Below are 18,893 nucleotides of genomic sequence, written 5' to 3' on the forward strand. Positions count from 1 at the left end.
CTGCAGTCTTTTTGGCAATATTTTTGAAAAGAAAAAAAAACCTAGAGCTGTCAAATGATTAATTTTTAATTGTGATTAATAGATGAATTTCTATAGTTAATCAAGATTAATGGCATATTTTATCACATGATTAAAATTCTATTATTTTGCATTTCTGAACTTTACAGAAGTCCATATTAACAATATAAAGCCATTATTACCAGTGTATCTGGATTGGGATTCAAATGAAAGCAAAACAAGTTACTTTATTAACTTAATTAACTTTAAAACATAGGTCTATTTGATTATTTCAAATCAAATTTCAAAAGATGTGCAGCAGACCTGAGACAATGTATTCTTCAGAAATATAGCTGATAAACTGAAATAAATGCTACAGCAGAAGTGCATGCACAAAATGTACACACATTATAAAGTGCATAACAAACAGAAAATTCTCTAAATAGCCTATATCCATTATCTTTGAGTTCAGTTGAAAATAAGGAACTTTTCATATTGAAAAATATGCACAAATGTACAAATTGTAGCCTAGGCCTACAGCACATTTCAATGAAGTGCATAACAAACAGAAATAGCCAACGTTTTTAACTGGCAAACACTGGATGAACAATGGATTTTATGGAGCTGCGTCGACCAAATATAACTGAATTGTGATTTACACGGCGGCATAGTGCAATGCTGGTGTGCAGAGTTGTATTGAGAAGAATTGAATCTAAGGGTCAAAATAGTAGCAGCCAAAGAGGACTGTTGACAACAGAACAAGAAACGGTGCATCAAAGGGTCAAAAAAGCGCCAAAGAGGACTTTGACAACAGAACGGCGGTGTAAAAAAAAAAATTTTGGCGGGCTCCAGCCCGGCTCAAGCTTAGACAAGTGTGCGGCATGCCTGTTGTTTTGCTTCAACCTATTTATTTTGTCTCTGTATGTGTGTTTGTGTGTGTGTGTGTGTGCGTGTGTGCATGTGTATGCATGCGTGTAAGTGTGCATGTTGTTTTGAGAACCGCAATTATTTCATGTTCCTAAAAATGGTTGTTGACTCTTCAGTAACACACTCATGTCATGGAGGCCGTTTTTCTTACCCCACGGATGTTTGTCTGTCCTCTCCCCAGTGCAATGTCAACTGCGTCTCCCTGTAAGTGCCAAACAATTACTACATGTGCACTTCCTCTTTGACAAGTCAATTGGCAATTACAGCACACGGATGATGGACAACTGGGATCAGAGGCCATCACAAGGTGCTTAAAGTAAGATTAGAATGGCTCCATATAATGATGAGCTACATGTCTGTCTGGAAACAATTACAGTATATTATCAGGGCAAATAGGCTTGAAACCCGCTTGCTGTTAAAGTCTTATGTAGCATTTTTTATTAATACTTTGCCATTGATGCATTCTCGATGTAGGGATGGGTGTGTTTTCTAATATGGGGAGTTCTAAAACATCAAGCTATTTAAAGTAGAACAGAAATGTCTGGATATATTTAATATTGTAGCGTCGGTGGATGTACATGTCTAACGTTGAATGAGTGTCTCCCAAAATGCAGTGCGAGTGAATGCTATAAGGTGTAATGTCGATTATAATAGTTGTAGTTGCGTGTACCATGTTGTGTATTTGTTAGCGTGTGTTAGTCTCTTTGGTTGTACCTCATGTGTTTATCCTCGTGTTGATGTGTGTGGTAAACCCTTATTGTGTGTTGCATGTGCGGCTGAGACTACCCCTGTGTTGCCCTGTCCTAGTATGTCTGATTGTGCAAAGTTGTTGTCAAAAAACATCCTATTCATTCAACTTATTCATCTGCTTTAAAGAACTTCAGGGAAAATGTGACTGTTTGACCTTGTATATTTTAATCTTACAGATCATATGTTACAAGAGGTTTTTACAAGTAATCTTCCAAGGCAGCAAGGTATGTGATCTTTACGGATGATTAAAAAGGTTTCTCTGTAAACGCCATTGGCTTGTAAATGCAAGTTAGGACTTGCATGAATGCTTAGACTAGCAAGGAAATGGCCCTAGACACTATACTATGTGCCGGGGATTCAGACAAAGGGTCTGGATGTGTTCAAGCAGCCTTTTGGAGGTGTGGTGTAAAATTAGCCAGCTAAAAAGCACAAATCTCAAAAAACACCAACAGCTCAGCTGGCTCTAATCAACGCTTGCAAACATGCCAACTGGCATCGTTTGGCAATATTGTTGGTGGTGTGTGGTCATACTGTGAAGGCTTCTTTTTTTACATTTTCATGATGTGCTCCGATCCAAATAACAAATATACAAAGTGCATAGCCTTGTAAGACCGAGGGAACAGCAGATGTTTTAATCTGTCCTTCCCAGGACAATACACAATAAGAATAATATTGATTATTACATTTAACATTACATGAATGCAATGAATTAATTTTCATTTGATCTGAAACAGATAAAAGCATTGCACAATAATTGGTAGTAAGACGGTAATCATATGAAGAGGGAGGTATGCCCCAATTAAGAGAGTCTTTAACAGACTCGTGGTGACCTTTGGAGATGGACCATTTACACCCCGCGATTATAAACAATGCCATGTGCTCTTACCACTAGCTATCTTTTTTCAGTCTGTGTAGTATGGAGTAAAACTTGTGTCATCTCAAACCGAATTTGAATACGTTGTATTTGCATTAGAATTGCCGAATTTGAACAATTGTATTGAGAAACCGAATTTGAATAGTATATGTTGAAATTGAATTCATTAGATTGGAACTGAATCCTAGTCAACTTGAAATTGAATATAATCTTTTAAAATTCACAGGCAAATTGAAAAACTCATATGCTCTACATAAATTATCTTCACTGAAAATTTCGCTCTTTGCACTTTCACATTCAGTTCTCACCAGGCCTGTCGCTAGAAGGCAAGCAAACCAAGCAATTGCTTGGGGCCCCGAGCTGGCCAGGGGCCCCAAGACAACGACTGGTTAAAAATAAAATGCAACGACAAACTGTGAGCGCCCCTTTGATAGTCAATGCAGTAAAGTGCAACGACAGCAGAATGCTTAAATGCTATGTTAAGCTACAAGTAGGCCTAGGTCAATGTATAACAATAGCTTGGGATGTTTTTACAGTAAGCATTGGTAGTTGTGAAAGCAGCTGCATCCCTTCTAAATATCAAAATATGGAAATGCTAACATATCTTTTCTTTCTCCCTCAAGGTGCTTTGCTTAAATTTCTCAGCCCTCAGGCTCTTCCTAAGGATACCTCCACTGATGAAAATGGCCTGAAAGGTTAATCTTATGTGTGTGTGTGTGACTGTGTGTGTACTTGTATTTATGTTGGATTTTTAAATTGCTATACAACCTGCACTCTTTATAGTTTGAACAATGCATCCTTTTTCTGCATAAGATGGCAGTGTTTTATTTTCTCACTTTGTGAGAACTGAAATGTTAATGTGAGTGTGTGTGTGTGTGTGTGTGTGTGTGTGTGTGTGTGTGTGTGTGTTTAAGTATGTTGGATTTAGTTATTGTGCACTTTTTTACATTTATATTGGATTTTATGGTACGGTGGTGTTTTTGCAAATGTTCAAATGTTCAAAATGTTCAAAACTAATGCACAGTATATATATGCAACTGCAGTATTTGCACTGTCAAAATTTTGTATTTATATAAACTGTGGGTGAACTTAAACTGTATGGCTATGCGGTGGTTCCTGTAGGCTTTGTGTGCGGTGGGGGGGCTCCATGTCCATTTTGCTTGGGGCCCCCAAATTCCTTGAAACGGCCCTGGTTCTCACAATTCAATTTCAGTCTACCAAGACAAAAACAGCTGGTCACTAACACAAACAACATAGCACTACACAACACACAGGGATAAAATGCCTTTAAAAAAAACTGGCAAACACTTGAAAGTGCTGTACGTCAATAGCAAGTTAAAAGGCTCGCTTTTAACTTTTTAACTTCAGTCATGAGAAAATACAACTTATGAGAGGCTTTTACAGAACTACGGCATCGTCCACCTCATATCACTCAACCATCTCTCTCTCTCTTCAGCAAATGGCTTTTCCTCTCATTACAAATAAACCGCTCTGAACGGATGGTGTAAACAAAAATGTCCTTTGACAGGAACAAATGGATGAATGTTCTTGTGCATCACGTCTGATTGTGCCTCAGTGTTGTTTTGCTCACTGTCACATCAGATCAGGCCTGTGAAAGGCCTCCACCGACGTCATGTCCCCAAGAGACAGGATATATGAGTGTGTAAGTGTGTGTGTGTGTGAGAGAGAGCGAGAGAGATTTATGTGTGCTATGCTGTAGATGTGTGTCTAAATGTATATCTACACCTGTCTATGCAAGCATGTCTGTCTCTCTCTCTCTCTATATATATATATATATATATATATATATATTACGTGTGTAATGTGTGTGTGTGTGTGTGTGTGTGTGTGTGTGTAGGTGTGTGTGGCCGTCTGCCACAAAGCTTGAGGGCATCCATGGCACCAGCCCACCAGTGTGTTGCATGGGGAGAAAGGGGGGGGTGGCATGCCACTTCCTGTCAGTTCAACGTGGTTTCCTGGTCCTAAAATCTTTTTGCTGTTGTGATTTCTGTGCCTGCTCTGCTGCCTGACCATGTGTCATCTCATCTCATCTTGTCTCATCATCCGTTCATTCCATCTCTCATCTCATCTCATCCTCATCCCTCATTCATCCTCTCTCTTCCTCATCCCTCCCTCTGTTTTTGGCTCACTCTGTTTTTTTTTTTTTGTTTCGCCTGCTCAGGGCCCCCCTGGAGTCGTTTGTTATCGCCCTCTTTAGCACCCACACAATTCAATTACACCCACCACTCCCTAACTACCGTGGGCGCGGGACAGCCGCCGGTGGCAGGAAGAGAGAGTGGAGGGAGTGTAGGGAGGGGTGTTGTTGTTTGGGTGTCCACGGCTGCCACTGCGCTCGCGGTTCAGCCGGGGAGATAAAGCCGCATTGATGAATTTTTCATGACGATCCACATGCTAATGTTCCCTTCATATGCAACAGCAGTGTGAGAGAGACTAGGGCAGCAGCCACGATGGCTTGTCTATGCTAAGCCAAGAATGTTCCTCCTCATTCTATATGCTCTTCCCTCCTTTTTCTCCTTTCACTCTGTCACACTGTATTATCCTCTTTTTAGTGGCTCTGCATTGAGCTGACTTGTTCATGTGTGGGTGTGCTAGTTGACACACTCAATGCATATGTCTGTCTAGGTGGGAATAGAAGTGGGAGTAGACTGATTCAGGTGTGTGTGTGTGTGTGTGTGTGTGTGTGTGGGTGTGTGGGTGTGCGTGCGTGTGTGCTGTGTGTGCTTCTGTGTGTGTGTGTGTGTGTGTGTGTGTGTGTGTTTGTGGGGACATTTGTTTGCAGGGACATTTGTTTACAGGCCTAAACCCAAAACAGCAGGCAGCTGTGGTAAATCTAATTGAAACCTGGGTAAATCTCGGCTGGGTGTTCTCTCTGCTGGGAGAGCCTTCAGATCCATCTCTGCCTGCCTCGTCCCCGGCTGCATAACGGCCCCAAACACATTCACTGTGATCTCCATCTGACACACACACACACACACACACACACTCACACAAAGCCTCAGAGAGAGAGAGAGAGAGAGAGAGAGAGAGAGAGAGAGAGTATTTCAATCTCAATCCACTCAACTCCCCAGTAGTATCCCAAAGGCAATAGTGGCAAAAGGAACACTGAATCTAATTGGTGCGCATATCACTTGCAACATGCGGCGAGGGCCAGGGGGAATAATAAGGGCCTCTGTGCCTTCCTCCTGCACCACTTCCTGATCTGAAGGAACACACACACACACACACACACACACACAGTCCTACCAAACAGTCTTATCAATTACCCATCAGCAGAGAGTGGCGAGGCGAGTGGAATCCCCCACACATGTAACTGGGCATTAGCGTCACCATAACCATATCAGATAAGGCAGACTCCACAGTGGAACAGCAGCGATTTGCCCAACAGGCACGTGGACAGTGCAGCACATTCTTCACAGTCGGTACGGGGAACATGAGGAGCTGTGTCTGACTGACAGACTGGCTGAACGGCTAAGACGGGTCTAACATACTCTCAGTTCCAACATTAAAAAGAGAGTGAGTGAAAGAAACAGTGATACATATTTAAGACATGAGTTTCGCATATAAGCTTTTGCATTTGCAGCAGCTTGCCTGAACGTCCCACTGTGAATACACACATTGCACACTCAGGACATGACAAGACGCTGCAAAGCAGGACAGTCCAGAAATGACCACTCCTATCATGGAAGACAGAGAGGCCAGGGGACAATCTCTGGCAAACGCCAGCTTTCCGGAAAGAAAAGTAAATAACTAAACAAATAAATAAACAACAACCAAATTTGATATACTGGCCAAACTGTTGTGAGTGCTTTATAATGCCATGTTGTCGCCCTACTCTCTAGAGGAAGGCCTCTTCCTTTAGCCTTTGCTGGCTCACGCACAAACATTAATTCATGTATTTGCCCTCTGTGGGGAACAACCTTATAAAGGGGAGGATGAAGGAGGAGGAGGGAGGGATGAGAAGAGAGAGGGATGAGTAAACAGCATCGCTCATTAAGACAAGGCGCGGCAGAGGGGGCCCTGGCGTCTGATGAATACGGGGCCCGGATCACAGGGGCCATTCATCGCTAAGCCACCACGGCCACTGCACTTCATCAAGGCACCTGGCGCTGCCTGCACAACACTCTCTCATATCGCCGCGCACACACACCCATCTACTCCTCCCCTCCTCACACCAACTCTCTTCTTTTCATGAAATCGCACCGCTTTGATTTGAGACCAGCTTGGTTTGTGATTGCCCCTGTGCGTAAGAAACAAAAAGCACAGTAGTTCTACAACATATGGTATGTCTTGGCAAAAAGGTGTGAGTTTTTCGTTTACACTGCTCTCTCAGGTATGTACAGTATTTCACTCTCACAAATTTAGATCTGCTCAAGTTAATTCTTTCAGTGTTAAAAAGGTATATAATTACCTACGTTTTCCTTTTGTCTTTGAGCCTATGTTCTTTGTCTCGGCATACAATTAGGCAAGTTATATCTGATTTTGTGGTGAAAGTGATAACATTACTCCAATCAATGCATGTCATTTCTTTAATGTGTTAAATGTGTAACATTTGTATGGTTCAAGCTATCTGTTGACCAAATGAAGACCAAGAGTAATATTTAGGCATCTGCAAGAAGCAAAGGGGTAAAAGTGGTGTGAGACGCTTGTGACAAACTGACATGACTCCTAAACCCTCCGGTTACACATACTGTAGAGGGCCCCCGATGGCTGTTTCCAGAAAAAAAGTAGCGAGGCTAAGGTGTCAGTCAGCTATCTGTCAGGCCAGACAAGCTGAGGAGCAGCCTTTCTCTCTTCAATTTTTAACCAGCTCTGAGAGTCCTCCATTACCCAATCAGGGACCACCCATCTCTCTCTTTCTCTCTCTGCCTCTTTTCCTTTCACTCCATCCATTTGTTTATCTACTCATCCACACGTCTCAGTCCATCCTTCCATTTCTCACCTGTTGTCTTAGTGTCATTAGGAGATGGGATCAATAGACGCGCATAGCTGAGAACGTACCACGACTTGGCCATGCCACTCGAGGGACTTAGCCCCTGTTTACATCGATGGCATCACTTACGCTCCCCCTGTTCTTCCAGGCGACCCAAATAGCATGTCGACTGAGACAAACAGTGGCGTCCCGTCCTAAGGCTAATTAGAGACGAGAGAAGGGGCTCGTTGTAACGAGGGAAATTGATTAATCAGATCACAGGCAGAGCTGAGAGAGGGGAAGAAGGGAAGAAGAAGAGGGAGGGAGAGGGAGGTGGAGGAGTCTGGTGGGGGGAGGGCCACTTTGAAGCGGGCCTGATCACTTTCATCTGAGCATCTGGATGGCGCGCGGTGGATGCGTCGCCGCATGCAGGCTAGGGGCAAGGTCTGCTAGGTGAAGTCATCAGAGGCTTTGACTCAACGCGCTTGGCCCACCGTGTTGAGAAAAAAATGAGTTAAAAGCGCGCTCGACCAGTTTTCCCCTCGCATTCTTTAACCCAAGATGATCTACCTGGATGCAGTCCATTTCAAGCATGGTTAAAAATATATATATATTTACAAAGAGAAAAAGGCACAAGCAGGGAGGAAGGAACAGGGAGAAGAACAGGAGAACAAGAACTAGACAAAAAGTAAACTCAATAAAAAATAGTCCCAAAAAATTACATTACAGTGAGTTCTACCGAAATGATATATTGCGTGTGTGAGGAGTACTTCACCATACCTCTGTGAGTGCAGTCGGAGAGCCTGTAATGGTGCGCCATGATTGGTGCCGTTGTTATTACCCGAGACGTCCTTCTTCCGCCACGGTCTCTCTGTGACAAAATGGGAAAAAACACTCGCCGCCAAGTACATTAATCAAGATGCAGCACTCCACTGTCCACAGTTTTTTCCTCCCTTTTGGCTTCTGTCGGCGAGGAAGCAGGGGTACTTTTTGTCAAAAACTATGATACCTCATAATTCAGGATGTGTGCATTGTTTCAGTGGGGTGGGCATAACTGATTTAGTGGCTGCAGTGCCAGTTCTTTTAAGAGTGATACCACTCAGGCTAGTATCTCTCTCTTTCTCTCTGTCTCTCTCATCTGCGGTCACAGACATAGTTATTACTGCAGGGTGATTCACTTCTTCAATGTGTTTCTAAATGGAGGGAGAGTTGAAGAGAGAGAATCATAGAGCAAATGTGAGAACAGTAGGCACTATGGAAGAAAATGAAGAACACATTTTTAAAAAGTAAAACAGACTGATACATATACAGTATATGTATACATATTTCCATCTACATACAGTATACATTTATATATACATATTCCCTATTTCTCTAAAAAAGTCAGAACAATGCACATTGTTTGACTAATACCCACTGGCTTGTGTACAGGACCAATGTTTATTGATGACAAAATTTGAAACACAACCACAAGTAAACTGATAAGCACTTTGTTTTGATACAATGAGAGACTACAGCCCCCACACACACACACACACACAGACACAGAGATGCGAAATCAAGACCCGAGCCTGACATCCCAGCAGGATCCCTGTGATTTCGCCGCGGTGGTGTCAGTCTCTACTTAATTATACATGCTACATCGAGCGAGACAACAGGCTAATTAAGGCATGCTAAATATTCAATCAGCGCCAGTCTGGCCAGGGGAAGAGTTGGCACTTTGAGGAGGACTGGTGGGCGGTGGGTGGCAGGCGGGCAGGCAGTGGGAGCAGGATTGGATTCCTGGCAGGCTGGTAAATCTTGTCTCTCCCCCCCTTTCAGACACGTCCTCCGCTGGGCATCTGAGACGGGAGAAAGGAGAGTGTGAGTCGGGGTGTGTAACTCAAGGCCCTGGGTTTGTCAAGGTTGTGGTGGTGTGGTGAAGAGTGGGAGGAGGTGGAAAGGTGGAGGAGAGGTGAGGGATTGAAGGAAGAGGGGTGGGGTGAGGTGCTGGTGGTGGTGCTGGTGGTGGGGGTTAGAATGGCTGTGTTTCTACCCCGGAGCACCCCCTTGATAGTTCAAATCCCATTGCTTACCAACAAAAAACCTGCCATGTTCACGGTTCGGAAACTAGCAGTGTGCTGAAAAAGGGTTGTGAGCATCTGTCTACTGCTCTTGCTTACAAATGCTCAGGAAAAACACACACATACACACAGACCTCTCCTCAACTGGCTTCAAGTCTCACGAGGCATAGCTTCATGTCATCCTTCTTTCAGACTCCTTTCCTATCTCACTGTTACATCTCTCTCTCTTCACTCTCTCTCTCTTTAACTGAAGATTATAGTGATGGTTTTTTTCCACTCCATCTTTTATACAGATCTGAAATTATATCTTATCAGCCTCTATTGTTTTGTGGGTAGTAATTAGTAGCTCTTTTTTTTTCCCCACTGTCTGTGGTCAGAAATGTCCCTTATCACAGAGGGTCATTACATTTACATCAGATGAAATGACCCCAAGGACGTATATAGCAAGAAAGGGATGGAGGGAGGATGGGAGGGGAGGGGGGAGATATTTTGGTGCAAATTTGCTGCAGCATATGCCAAATAATAATAAAAAAGAGATTATATAGTTTTCACGAGTCTTCTCATGATAGGCTTGCGAAAGATTTATGATAAGAGCTATGAAAAAGATAAATTTATGCAAACATACACACAGTTAACTTATGTGTGGACAAAGCTTAATATTTTATGTTAGCTGGAGTTGCGAGACCAGCATTTCAATCTGATAGCAACGCTCGCTCCTTGATTCTATTCAGTCACTGAAACACACTCTGGGGCTGGACAATGAAATGTGAGTATACACAGGAATAAGCAAATAAACTATAATAATAAATAACACAAAATAAGACAAATTATTGTGGGAATCTCATTGGCTCGGAAATGACCACACGGAATTAAAATGGAGACGGCAAATTGGACACGCAAAACAAACCCTCACGATTTAGGATCATTACGGATAAGATTGTGGCTGCCTGTTTTTCCGAAGCGGGCCATGTCACCGAGCTCCCTCAAATGGGGTCAGTCATCATGCATAGGCAACCAACAGCAATTTGGGCTGGTTTGAGCAGGCCAAAGATGGTATTGTTTTGTGCCTGATTTGAATGGCCAATAGCAGGCAGGAGAGATGAGAGAGGAGAGCTCACCATCCAAGCGGGGTTTGTAGCCTCGTGTGCTGATTGTCTTTTGGGAGATGAGACGAGGCACTGGAGAGAAGTTAGTTACGGAGGAGATAGCCGAGCTCATTGGTAAACAAACCCACTTGAAACTGTTAGAAAAAAAAACGATGAATGATCATGGACTAGGCCACAACAGACTGGGGCTATATTGTTTGATAGAGCATCTCAATGTAGATCATGATTAGAAGCCACCGGCTCAATTTCTCATCCAATGTGGAAATTACCAGGTCATTTTTTGTTGTTGATTTTTACTGCACAAATATCCACATAAAACCCATTAAGCTTCATCGCTTTGTGTGTGTGTGTGTAAAACCACCCTTATCGCATTCACTATCAGTAAAAACAAGCCATACTAGCATTAAAACTATGCTGTGAAATTCAGCACAGTGTATGTCCAACACCACACACCAACCAGCATCAAAGACAACATGGCTTTCAACTGCTGCCTTTTTGGGGGGGCACACAACTTAAAGCAAGTCATGTAATCAATAGCATCTGCATTCTTTCCACACCATTTGAGAAAGTATTTTTTAAAAAGCAAAGTCCTCTTTAAATGCACTCAGCCGTATCTAAGAGAATCAGCTATTAAAAGTTTGTTTTGATCGTGGCATTCCTGCAAGTTTGCCGATTGTCTTGGTGAATCATCATATTTCCAAGGCCCTGTAGCCAACGGCTGTACCTCTCTCCTCTTTTCTTGCTGGGTAATTCTAAAGGTCTATTTACACTTGATTCCAGCGAATATTCAATATTTACTGACTCAGGGAATCATCTATAAAACATGCTGTACTGTGCTGCCGGCTACAGACAAGACATCCCTCCTTTCTTCCAACCCTTGCTGAAGGTCCAATATGAGATGGTGTGCTGATCAAACTAATGCTAGAAAAAAGATTTGGGAGAAATAATTAAATACAAATGTGGCTCAGCTCCCTCTTTCTGTTCCACCTATCCGCATTCACACATTTGATTGGCAGCTTGAAGGCCCAATCCCTGACTTGGAGCTGAATAATGAATAGAACAAACAGGCAGGGTATGTATACTGCTCAAAAAAATTGTTGGATCGGTACTCTGACACTGTTTGGTTCCTGAGTTACAGTGGATAAAACCCAATCCTTATCAGAGATGAAGTGAAGGCCGTAGAGTAGAGATGCATACTGTACAAGCTGTGTCAAGGCCATGAAGGATTATTTCATGAAAAGAAAAAAAAATGAATATGTACAGTATGCTGTCTTTCAGGGATGATGCCTTTTTTGTGCATTTTAAAAAAAAAAAAATACCACAAACTACTGCATAACAAAAGATATGACATATGATCCTAAATACATTCAACTATTCATATTCTGTTGAAATTGTTTATACATTGTCATGACATAAAAAAGTGTTTGTTATTTATGCTAGAAACATTTGTTCACTCACTGAATTGTTAAGTTTTCACATTTGGCAAAAAATTATCTTGATGGAAGACATGCAGACTCCAGATAGAATCAAGGTTCCAGATACTCTTCACTCAAGACATACAGTAAGTAAGTATAAGTAAGTATACTCTTTTGATCCCGTGAGGGAAATTTGGTCTCTGCATTTATCCCAATCCGTGAATTAGTGAAACACACTCAGCACACAGTGAACACACAGTGAGGTGACGCACACACGAATCCCGGCGCAGTGAGCTGCCTGCAACAACAGCAGCGCTCGGGGAGCAGTGAGGGGTTAGGTGCCTTGCTCAAGGGCACTTCAGCCGTGCCTACTGGTCGGGGTTCGAACCGGCAACCCTCCGGTTACAAGTCCGAAGCGCTAACCAGTATGCCACGGCTGCCCCTGACGTAATGATTTTAGACAGAAACGAGGTTGCACATTTGGCATTGGCAAATATTACTTTTCAGTCCATACATGAAGACTTCAGACAGAAACAAGGTTGCACATCTGCACACTGTTACACTTCATGTGACGAGAGATGATGTGACCTTCCTCTCTGTGAGACAAAGTCAGAGCAGTGTGTGTAACTGTCCTTAATGATCTCAATCACATTACTCCTTTCCTTGTACCTGCACACTGCACCATATGGTGACCTTCCCTTCACAAAGTCAGGGGAGCATATTCACTCTCTCCTTCCTTCTCGCTGTCTCTGTTTCTCTCTCTCACACACACACACACACACTGAAAGAAAAAGTTACGCATGCCATGGTGTGCCATATTGACATTCGTGCACATTTCAGAGTGTAAAGGGCTGGCGAATGTATCACTTCCCTATTGCACTTCCACGTCAACAGAACGTGTTCACAGCTTCTGAGGTGTTGTTTGATCCATGTTTAACTGCTGCATATGAGAAACAAAATTACCTTCCCCCCAAAAAAACACACAAAGAAAGTGAAGACCTCAGGTGTGCAAGGAAGATAAAAATGAAGATAAAGTTTACGAATAATGAAGCAAAAAAGAGACCCTGGAAGAGACAGCAATCAGTCTGGAGGAGTTCCTTTTTCTTTCAAACAAGCCTTTTCTCAAGAAAAGCACATTCAATTCAGCTGATGTGAAGAACTATAGGCCTTGTCGCTCACCTTTCCTTTTAGAAGGTTCTTAAGAGGTGCTCAAGCGTTTCTATTTTCTATCCACTACTTACTACAGTAGACCTAAGCAGTCTGGTTTCAAAAGCAGTCATTCTAACAAAACTACGAAGTAGCTGAAGTCTCAGTCATCATAACGTTCTCCTCTGTATGTTATCTGAGCTGTGAGTCGAAATGTTAGTCATCTGTACCTATTAAAGTCTCCTATTAAAGTTGAATGTTAATGTACGGTAATGTTTATTGATGTCATTGTAAGTCGCTTTGGACAAAAACATCTACTAAGAACCATAAACATAAACATAAAGACAAGTCCTCTTAGCAAAACACATTAGACTGTACTTAGACATAACAACCACAGTAAGTGCCAATTTAGAATGTCCCCACAAACAGGAGGTGTTTATTGAATTTAAGAGAATCAGCACAAACTATGGAGAGGCATTTTATTTCACTGTGCTAACATGTACTGATCTAATGCCATCATGTCCAATTATCACATACACCAAAAATGGATCATCCCTGTGTAAAAAAAACAAGAAAGCAATAAAATGGCAGTCATACAACAAGGTAAATTCCATCAGTCAAACGGATGAATTGGAATTTCATTCACTGGAGGAGGCAACAAATTGGTCTCATCTTCAAATGGATTTCCCAGCATGTGAAAACCACAAACATTGACGACGGAAATGATGGAGACCTAAAGCCTACATGTGTTTGAATAAGGAATTAGTTTAACTTGTTCTAATAGCTATATCACCTAGCAGACAAAACTTTCCCAGTTTGTCAAGAAGACCGGAAAAGAGTGACTGGAGAGGGATGTTTTTGTTCATAATCATTCACCCATAAGTACTGAAATAATAAGTTCATAAACCCCAGAAGTACTGAAATGTATCCTGAACATGAATATCATCAAAAACATACTGGTTGCAATACTCTCAGTGTGAGACAAGTGCGTACAATATATATGTTTCTCTGCTCTATGATAATGCATTGCCTTAAACGTAGTGTGTAACTTGAGGTTTCTTTGGTGTGCTGTTACAAACACACCCATGGGAATCATACAAGACACACAGGTATACACGCGGGCACACACACACACACACACACACACACACACACACACACACACACACACACACACACACACACACACACACACACACACACACACACACACACACACACACACACACACATAATGACAGCTCACAGAAAACAATATCCCTTAAAATCTTGACCATTCTATTAACATCCAAAAATGCATCTATATGTCTATCATTCTTAGACATGCATCAAGAATTCTTGGGTTGTGGTGATGTAGTTTGATCAACTAACACACATCTCAGGTAAAAGGATATAACAAACAACGGATATAAAATTTGAGCATGGGCTATAAATAACATAATATTATTAAAATACATATTATATTAAGAGCTTTCGGTAACGTTCACATTCTCACAATTCCATAGTTTGATAACTATCAGCACTCACTCAACATCTCACTTCCTCACTGCTTTACGGAATTACTCAATCACTGGCTCAGTCCCTCTGCTCTTCAGCTCTCATCCTTTGGGCTGCGGCCTGTTTTGCTGAGGACAGTGCTGAGTTCACTGAGGAGGTTGGGGGGTAGCTGCCCTCCTGCTGTCCCCAGCAGGACCTTCTTCTGCTGGGCCAAGCCATGGGGCACTCCCCCTGCCAAAGGCAATAGAGCTCTGGGAGAATAGTGAGCTCTAGTAGGGTCTTGCTGCTTCTCCTTGGCTGCAGTCATTTTGGTTGGTCTTTGGTTGGCCACCGGCTGGTGGTGGCCTCCGCCGGCTGGAATTTGAGGTTTAGAGTTTGGTTGCTTGGCTCCACTGGGCACCATTTTGTTTCTTGGCTCAGGCAGGTTTGGTTTAGCACCACCTGTTGTCTTTTGTGCAGAGTCGGCCTGGCTTTTTCCACCAAACTCCATGTTGGTAGTTAAGTCAGCCTGGTTTGTTTCCTTGTCTGCCATTTTGTGTCTTGCGTCAGGGACACCAGGCAGCTCCTTCTGCTTCAGTGACTGTGCTATGAGAGCAGCATTGCGCTGGTGAATAGTTTCCATCGGACCAATGCTTGGTTTCATGTCCCCTCCATAAATGTTGAGGGATGCTTTCCTCTTTGTCTAACAAAAAATAATACTATTATCAACATTTACGTAATCTTCTGTGCTATTATACTATTGTATTTACTTAGACAGCATTGTTTCAATTCAACACCTAACGACTCTCACTCTGTACCCTCTATTGAGTTAATTTGACACATTTTGTAGAGGCCATAATTTTCACAAGGACATAAAAATAAAACTAAGGTGAAATCAGGGTCTCCAAATGTTTTTATACACACAAACCTTTAGTAAATCAGGCCTTTATAGGTAATTATAATTTTTAATAATTGTTGTATTTGTAAATTCAAATAGCAAATCTAAATATCTAAAGATGCATTCACAAAAAATAATCAAAAAGCAAATTTCACAATCAAATCCATAAGATACCAAAATCTACTAAATGTTCTGTTCTCATTAGCAGACGGACTGAGGGATGCTGCTCTTCAGGACAAGTTAGCCCTGAGGCTACCGCAAAGGTCTGTGAGCCTCTCACCTCTGGTGGGTTTGTGGTTTTGACAGGGCCTCTGCCGACGGCCGACACGGCTCTCTGCCGGATGTCAGAGGGGCACGACACTCCCCATTCCACGTCATCTTTGGGCCAAAAGTCGCTGCCATGCTGTGGAAGCAAAAAAATAAAAAATAAAAAAAAATGTACACTACATCGTGTTATAACACAGTTCAGTACTGATTCAGTACTGATTCATTCTGCTATGACGCATTACAGCAGAGTGCTTCATACACTGTAAAACACAGCTTTGCCCATGTAAACGCACAGTACCCATGGACTCTTTTTGAATGTCTACAGACACTGTTGAATGAAATGAAAACCAACAGGCCTGGAGTCATACAGTACTTAGGGTAAGGGGCTTGCTATGATTGGAGATTCAGGTTGGGCTTTGTGGGAGAAGATTTGAAAGGCTCTTTCGTTGCCATCCTTCACATATAAACATTTTTAAACACAAAGACATTTAACATGAATTTAAGGAAAAGCTTAAGTTTTTCAGGCTGGACATATACAAGCAACCAAAACCCATGGGTTCCATGAAGGCCTCTGATGGTGTCCTCCTGCTGGGATGATTTGGAGTTCACTGTAACAGTTCTATGGGTCAGTGGAGCGTCCTTGTACATCTGACCAAAAGGCTGGAAGCAAAGGATCAAAGACTCCCACCATCATCTTTATTCAACACAGCTCTGCTCATTCAACACAGCTCATGCTTACAGAGTATGAAAACAAAGTATGTCTCTGCTGTGCTTGTTTAGATTTCTGTTTTTGTGTGTGTGTGGGGGGGTATGGATTGCCTTTTCCATGCTGTAGGTCAAGCCAGTCCTGTGATCTTCAAGCTCAGAATAACAAAATCAAACAGCAAACAAACAACAATGACAACAAAATGAACACAAAGAACACAAATATTTGCCCTGGCAACACCATCAACTCTGAACCCTAACTTTTCATCCGTAACCCTGACCCTGTTTTTTTTTCTTTTTTCAATGAGATAGAGATATTGTATCTATTCTGTTCTACCTATTCTGTTTCTATGGAAACTGCATCACAGAATATGGTTCTGTATGTGTCTTGGAATATAGCGAGCGATAGCATCTGGAAAGGAGAACAAAGTCTTGCTCAGGGCCTTCACTTCAGGGTGTGACCTTACACCCCTAACCCCATCTTGTGTCCAAGAAACAGCAAAAAGTGCCGAATGTTGGCTTAGATGTGCAGAATGCCTACTGAGGTACAGAGGGCCAAAAACCACCATTGACACCAAAGCAACTAGCACTGTCTGCACCTGCCGAAGACTTCTTTAGACGACTAGAATTAGGGGAGAAAAGTCTTTGCCTCACTTTTTTCCTTTTTGTTAAAAAACAGAGCCGGAGTCTGGTGTGAGAGGATATGAGGAGAGCAGCTATGAAAAGCCACACGGAGGATCTGTAAAGTGCAGATAAGAGTTGAACATTAGCCAGAGAGGGTATAGAGATCAAAACAATGTCTGAATCAATCCGCTCCCTTGGTTTGTTCTGTTCTTGCATTATTTAACCGCAGTGTGTGTGTGTGTGTGTATACGAGTGTGAAAGAGAGAATATGTGTATGAGCATGTATATGCATGTGTGTTAATATTTGAATGATGAATCTGTGTACGTGTGTGTGCTTCGTCAGCTCTAGCTGCTGGGGGCACTTAGTCTCATCCAGGGAGGGTGAGGAAGCCGAGATCGCAGCAGTCTCTGCAACCTTATTTCTGCCGAGAGACTTTCCACAGATAATGTGATGTATGCTAGTGCCGACCTCGAAAACAAGATAGAGAGAGGGAAAGAGAGAGGGAGAGAGAAAGAAGAGAGAGACTTGGGTGCATTTCTTGTTCTTTCATTGCACATTTTTTTTCTCATGCATTTTCAGATGGCATTATTTTTCTGTTTTCCCCCTGCCTGTTTCTTAAAGGCTGAGTGTATAAGAACTGAACAAGCACACAAGCACAAGGCTTTAAAGGAACGTGTTTACAAAGCTAGCCTATTTTTATGTGTGGGGAAAAAATGTCTGTGATACAGCAGAAACCCATAGAATATTTATCAATTTATGCAACATTTCTTTTGACAGATTATGACGCAATGGTTCAACTCTGGTTCATATACGACAAGACGTCAAAAGAATTACCCACGGTGCTTTGGACATCCTCTGTCAAACAGGAGATTTCTGGAAAATAACCGAGCAAGATTTTGCAGTAGTCTAAACACTTTGAAAGAAAAGCACATTCTACAGGATTTAAGATTGTGTTGGCTTGCCTTTACAGCACCCAGAGAGGTTGCACAGAAGATCCTCTGTCATAAATTCTCCAAATAGAAACTTTTTTAAATTTGAACTGTTTAAGGCACATTGGCTGATACCATTTCAAGTTAAGTTACACTTGAGGGTACATGCTAATAATCCTCCAACCCCAAACTATTTGCTGTGTAGAGCTGTAATTTGATTTGTAGTGCCAGAGGTTTTTTTTAATGAACGCCTCTGTTGTTTCTAGCATCTAGCTCCACCATTTAAAGGTGAATTTAAAGGTGTGAATGGTATTTAGCAGACAACTTTTATCCAAAGTGTTTTGGGATTGGAACCGGTCCACCAGCACAATGCTAACCACTGCTCCACCATGCAGCTGAGCTACAGGATCAGCACACAGTGAACCTGGATAAGGGATAAGGGATGTGACTCCGGCAGTTCAGGACAGCACCCTGACCTCACCTTTGATCGAATAATACAGGTGACCCAGTCCAGCCGAGACTCCTTACTGTCACAGCAGAAATACCTGCAATGGAGGAATGGGGAAGGGAAAGATGCAAGATGAACAATGATGATTATTTAATGAATAAACAAACTTGACTCACCAAGAGACTTAACAAACAAACAAACAAACAAATTAAGTCAATTCCATTCAATCAATGACTCAGAGGAATACACCCTAATGGAAACAACAAATAACCATATATGAATCAAAATAATATGAGTTTTAGTAGAGAACGGCTGAACTAATGACTCTTAACAGACA

At 42.2% G+C, this 18,893-nt stretch overlaps 1 protein-coding gene across 2 annotated transcripts in view; it reads right to left on the minus strand.

Annotated features, from left to right (window-relative positions):
* Positions 1–14,387: 14,387 nt before the first annotated feature.
* Positions 14,388–18,893, minus strand: part of arap2 (ArfGAP with RhoGAP domain, ankyrin repeat and PH domain 2) — a 113,381-nt gene continuing 108,875 nt past the window's right edge. For both annotated transcript variants that reach the window (XM_048236534.1, XM_048236533.1), the window contains exons 29-31: positions 18,590–18,653; positions 15,863–15,985; positions 14,388–15,387 (exon numbers count right to left, since the gene is read on the minus strand). In XM_048236534.1, coding sequence (XP_048092491.1) covers positions 14,800–15,387; positions 15,863–15,985; positions 18,590–18,653 — 775 coding nt within the window. In that variant the 3' untranslated portion in view covers positions 14,388–14,799. The remainder of the gene's footprint in view (positions 15,388–15,862; positions 15,986–18,589; positions 18,654–18,893) is intronic.

Source organism: Alosa alosa, chromosome 24 (genome assembly GCF_017589495.1).
Source record: "Alosa alosa isolate M-15738 ecotype Scorff River chromosome 24, AALO_Geno_1.1, whole genome shotgun sequence".
NCBI classification, from domain to species: Eukaryota; Metazoa; Chordata; class Actinopteri; order Clupeiformes; family Clupeidae; genus Alosa; species Alosa alosa.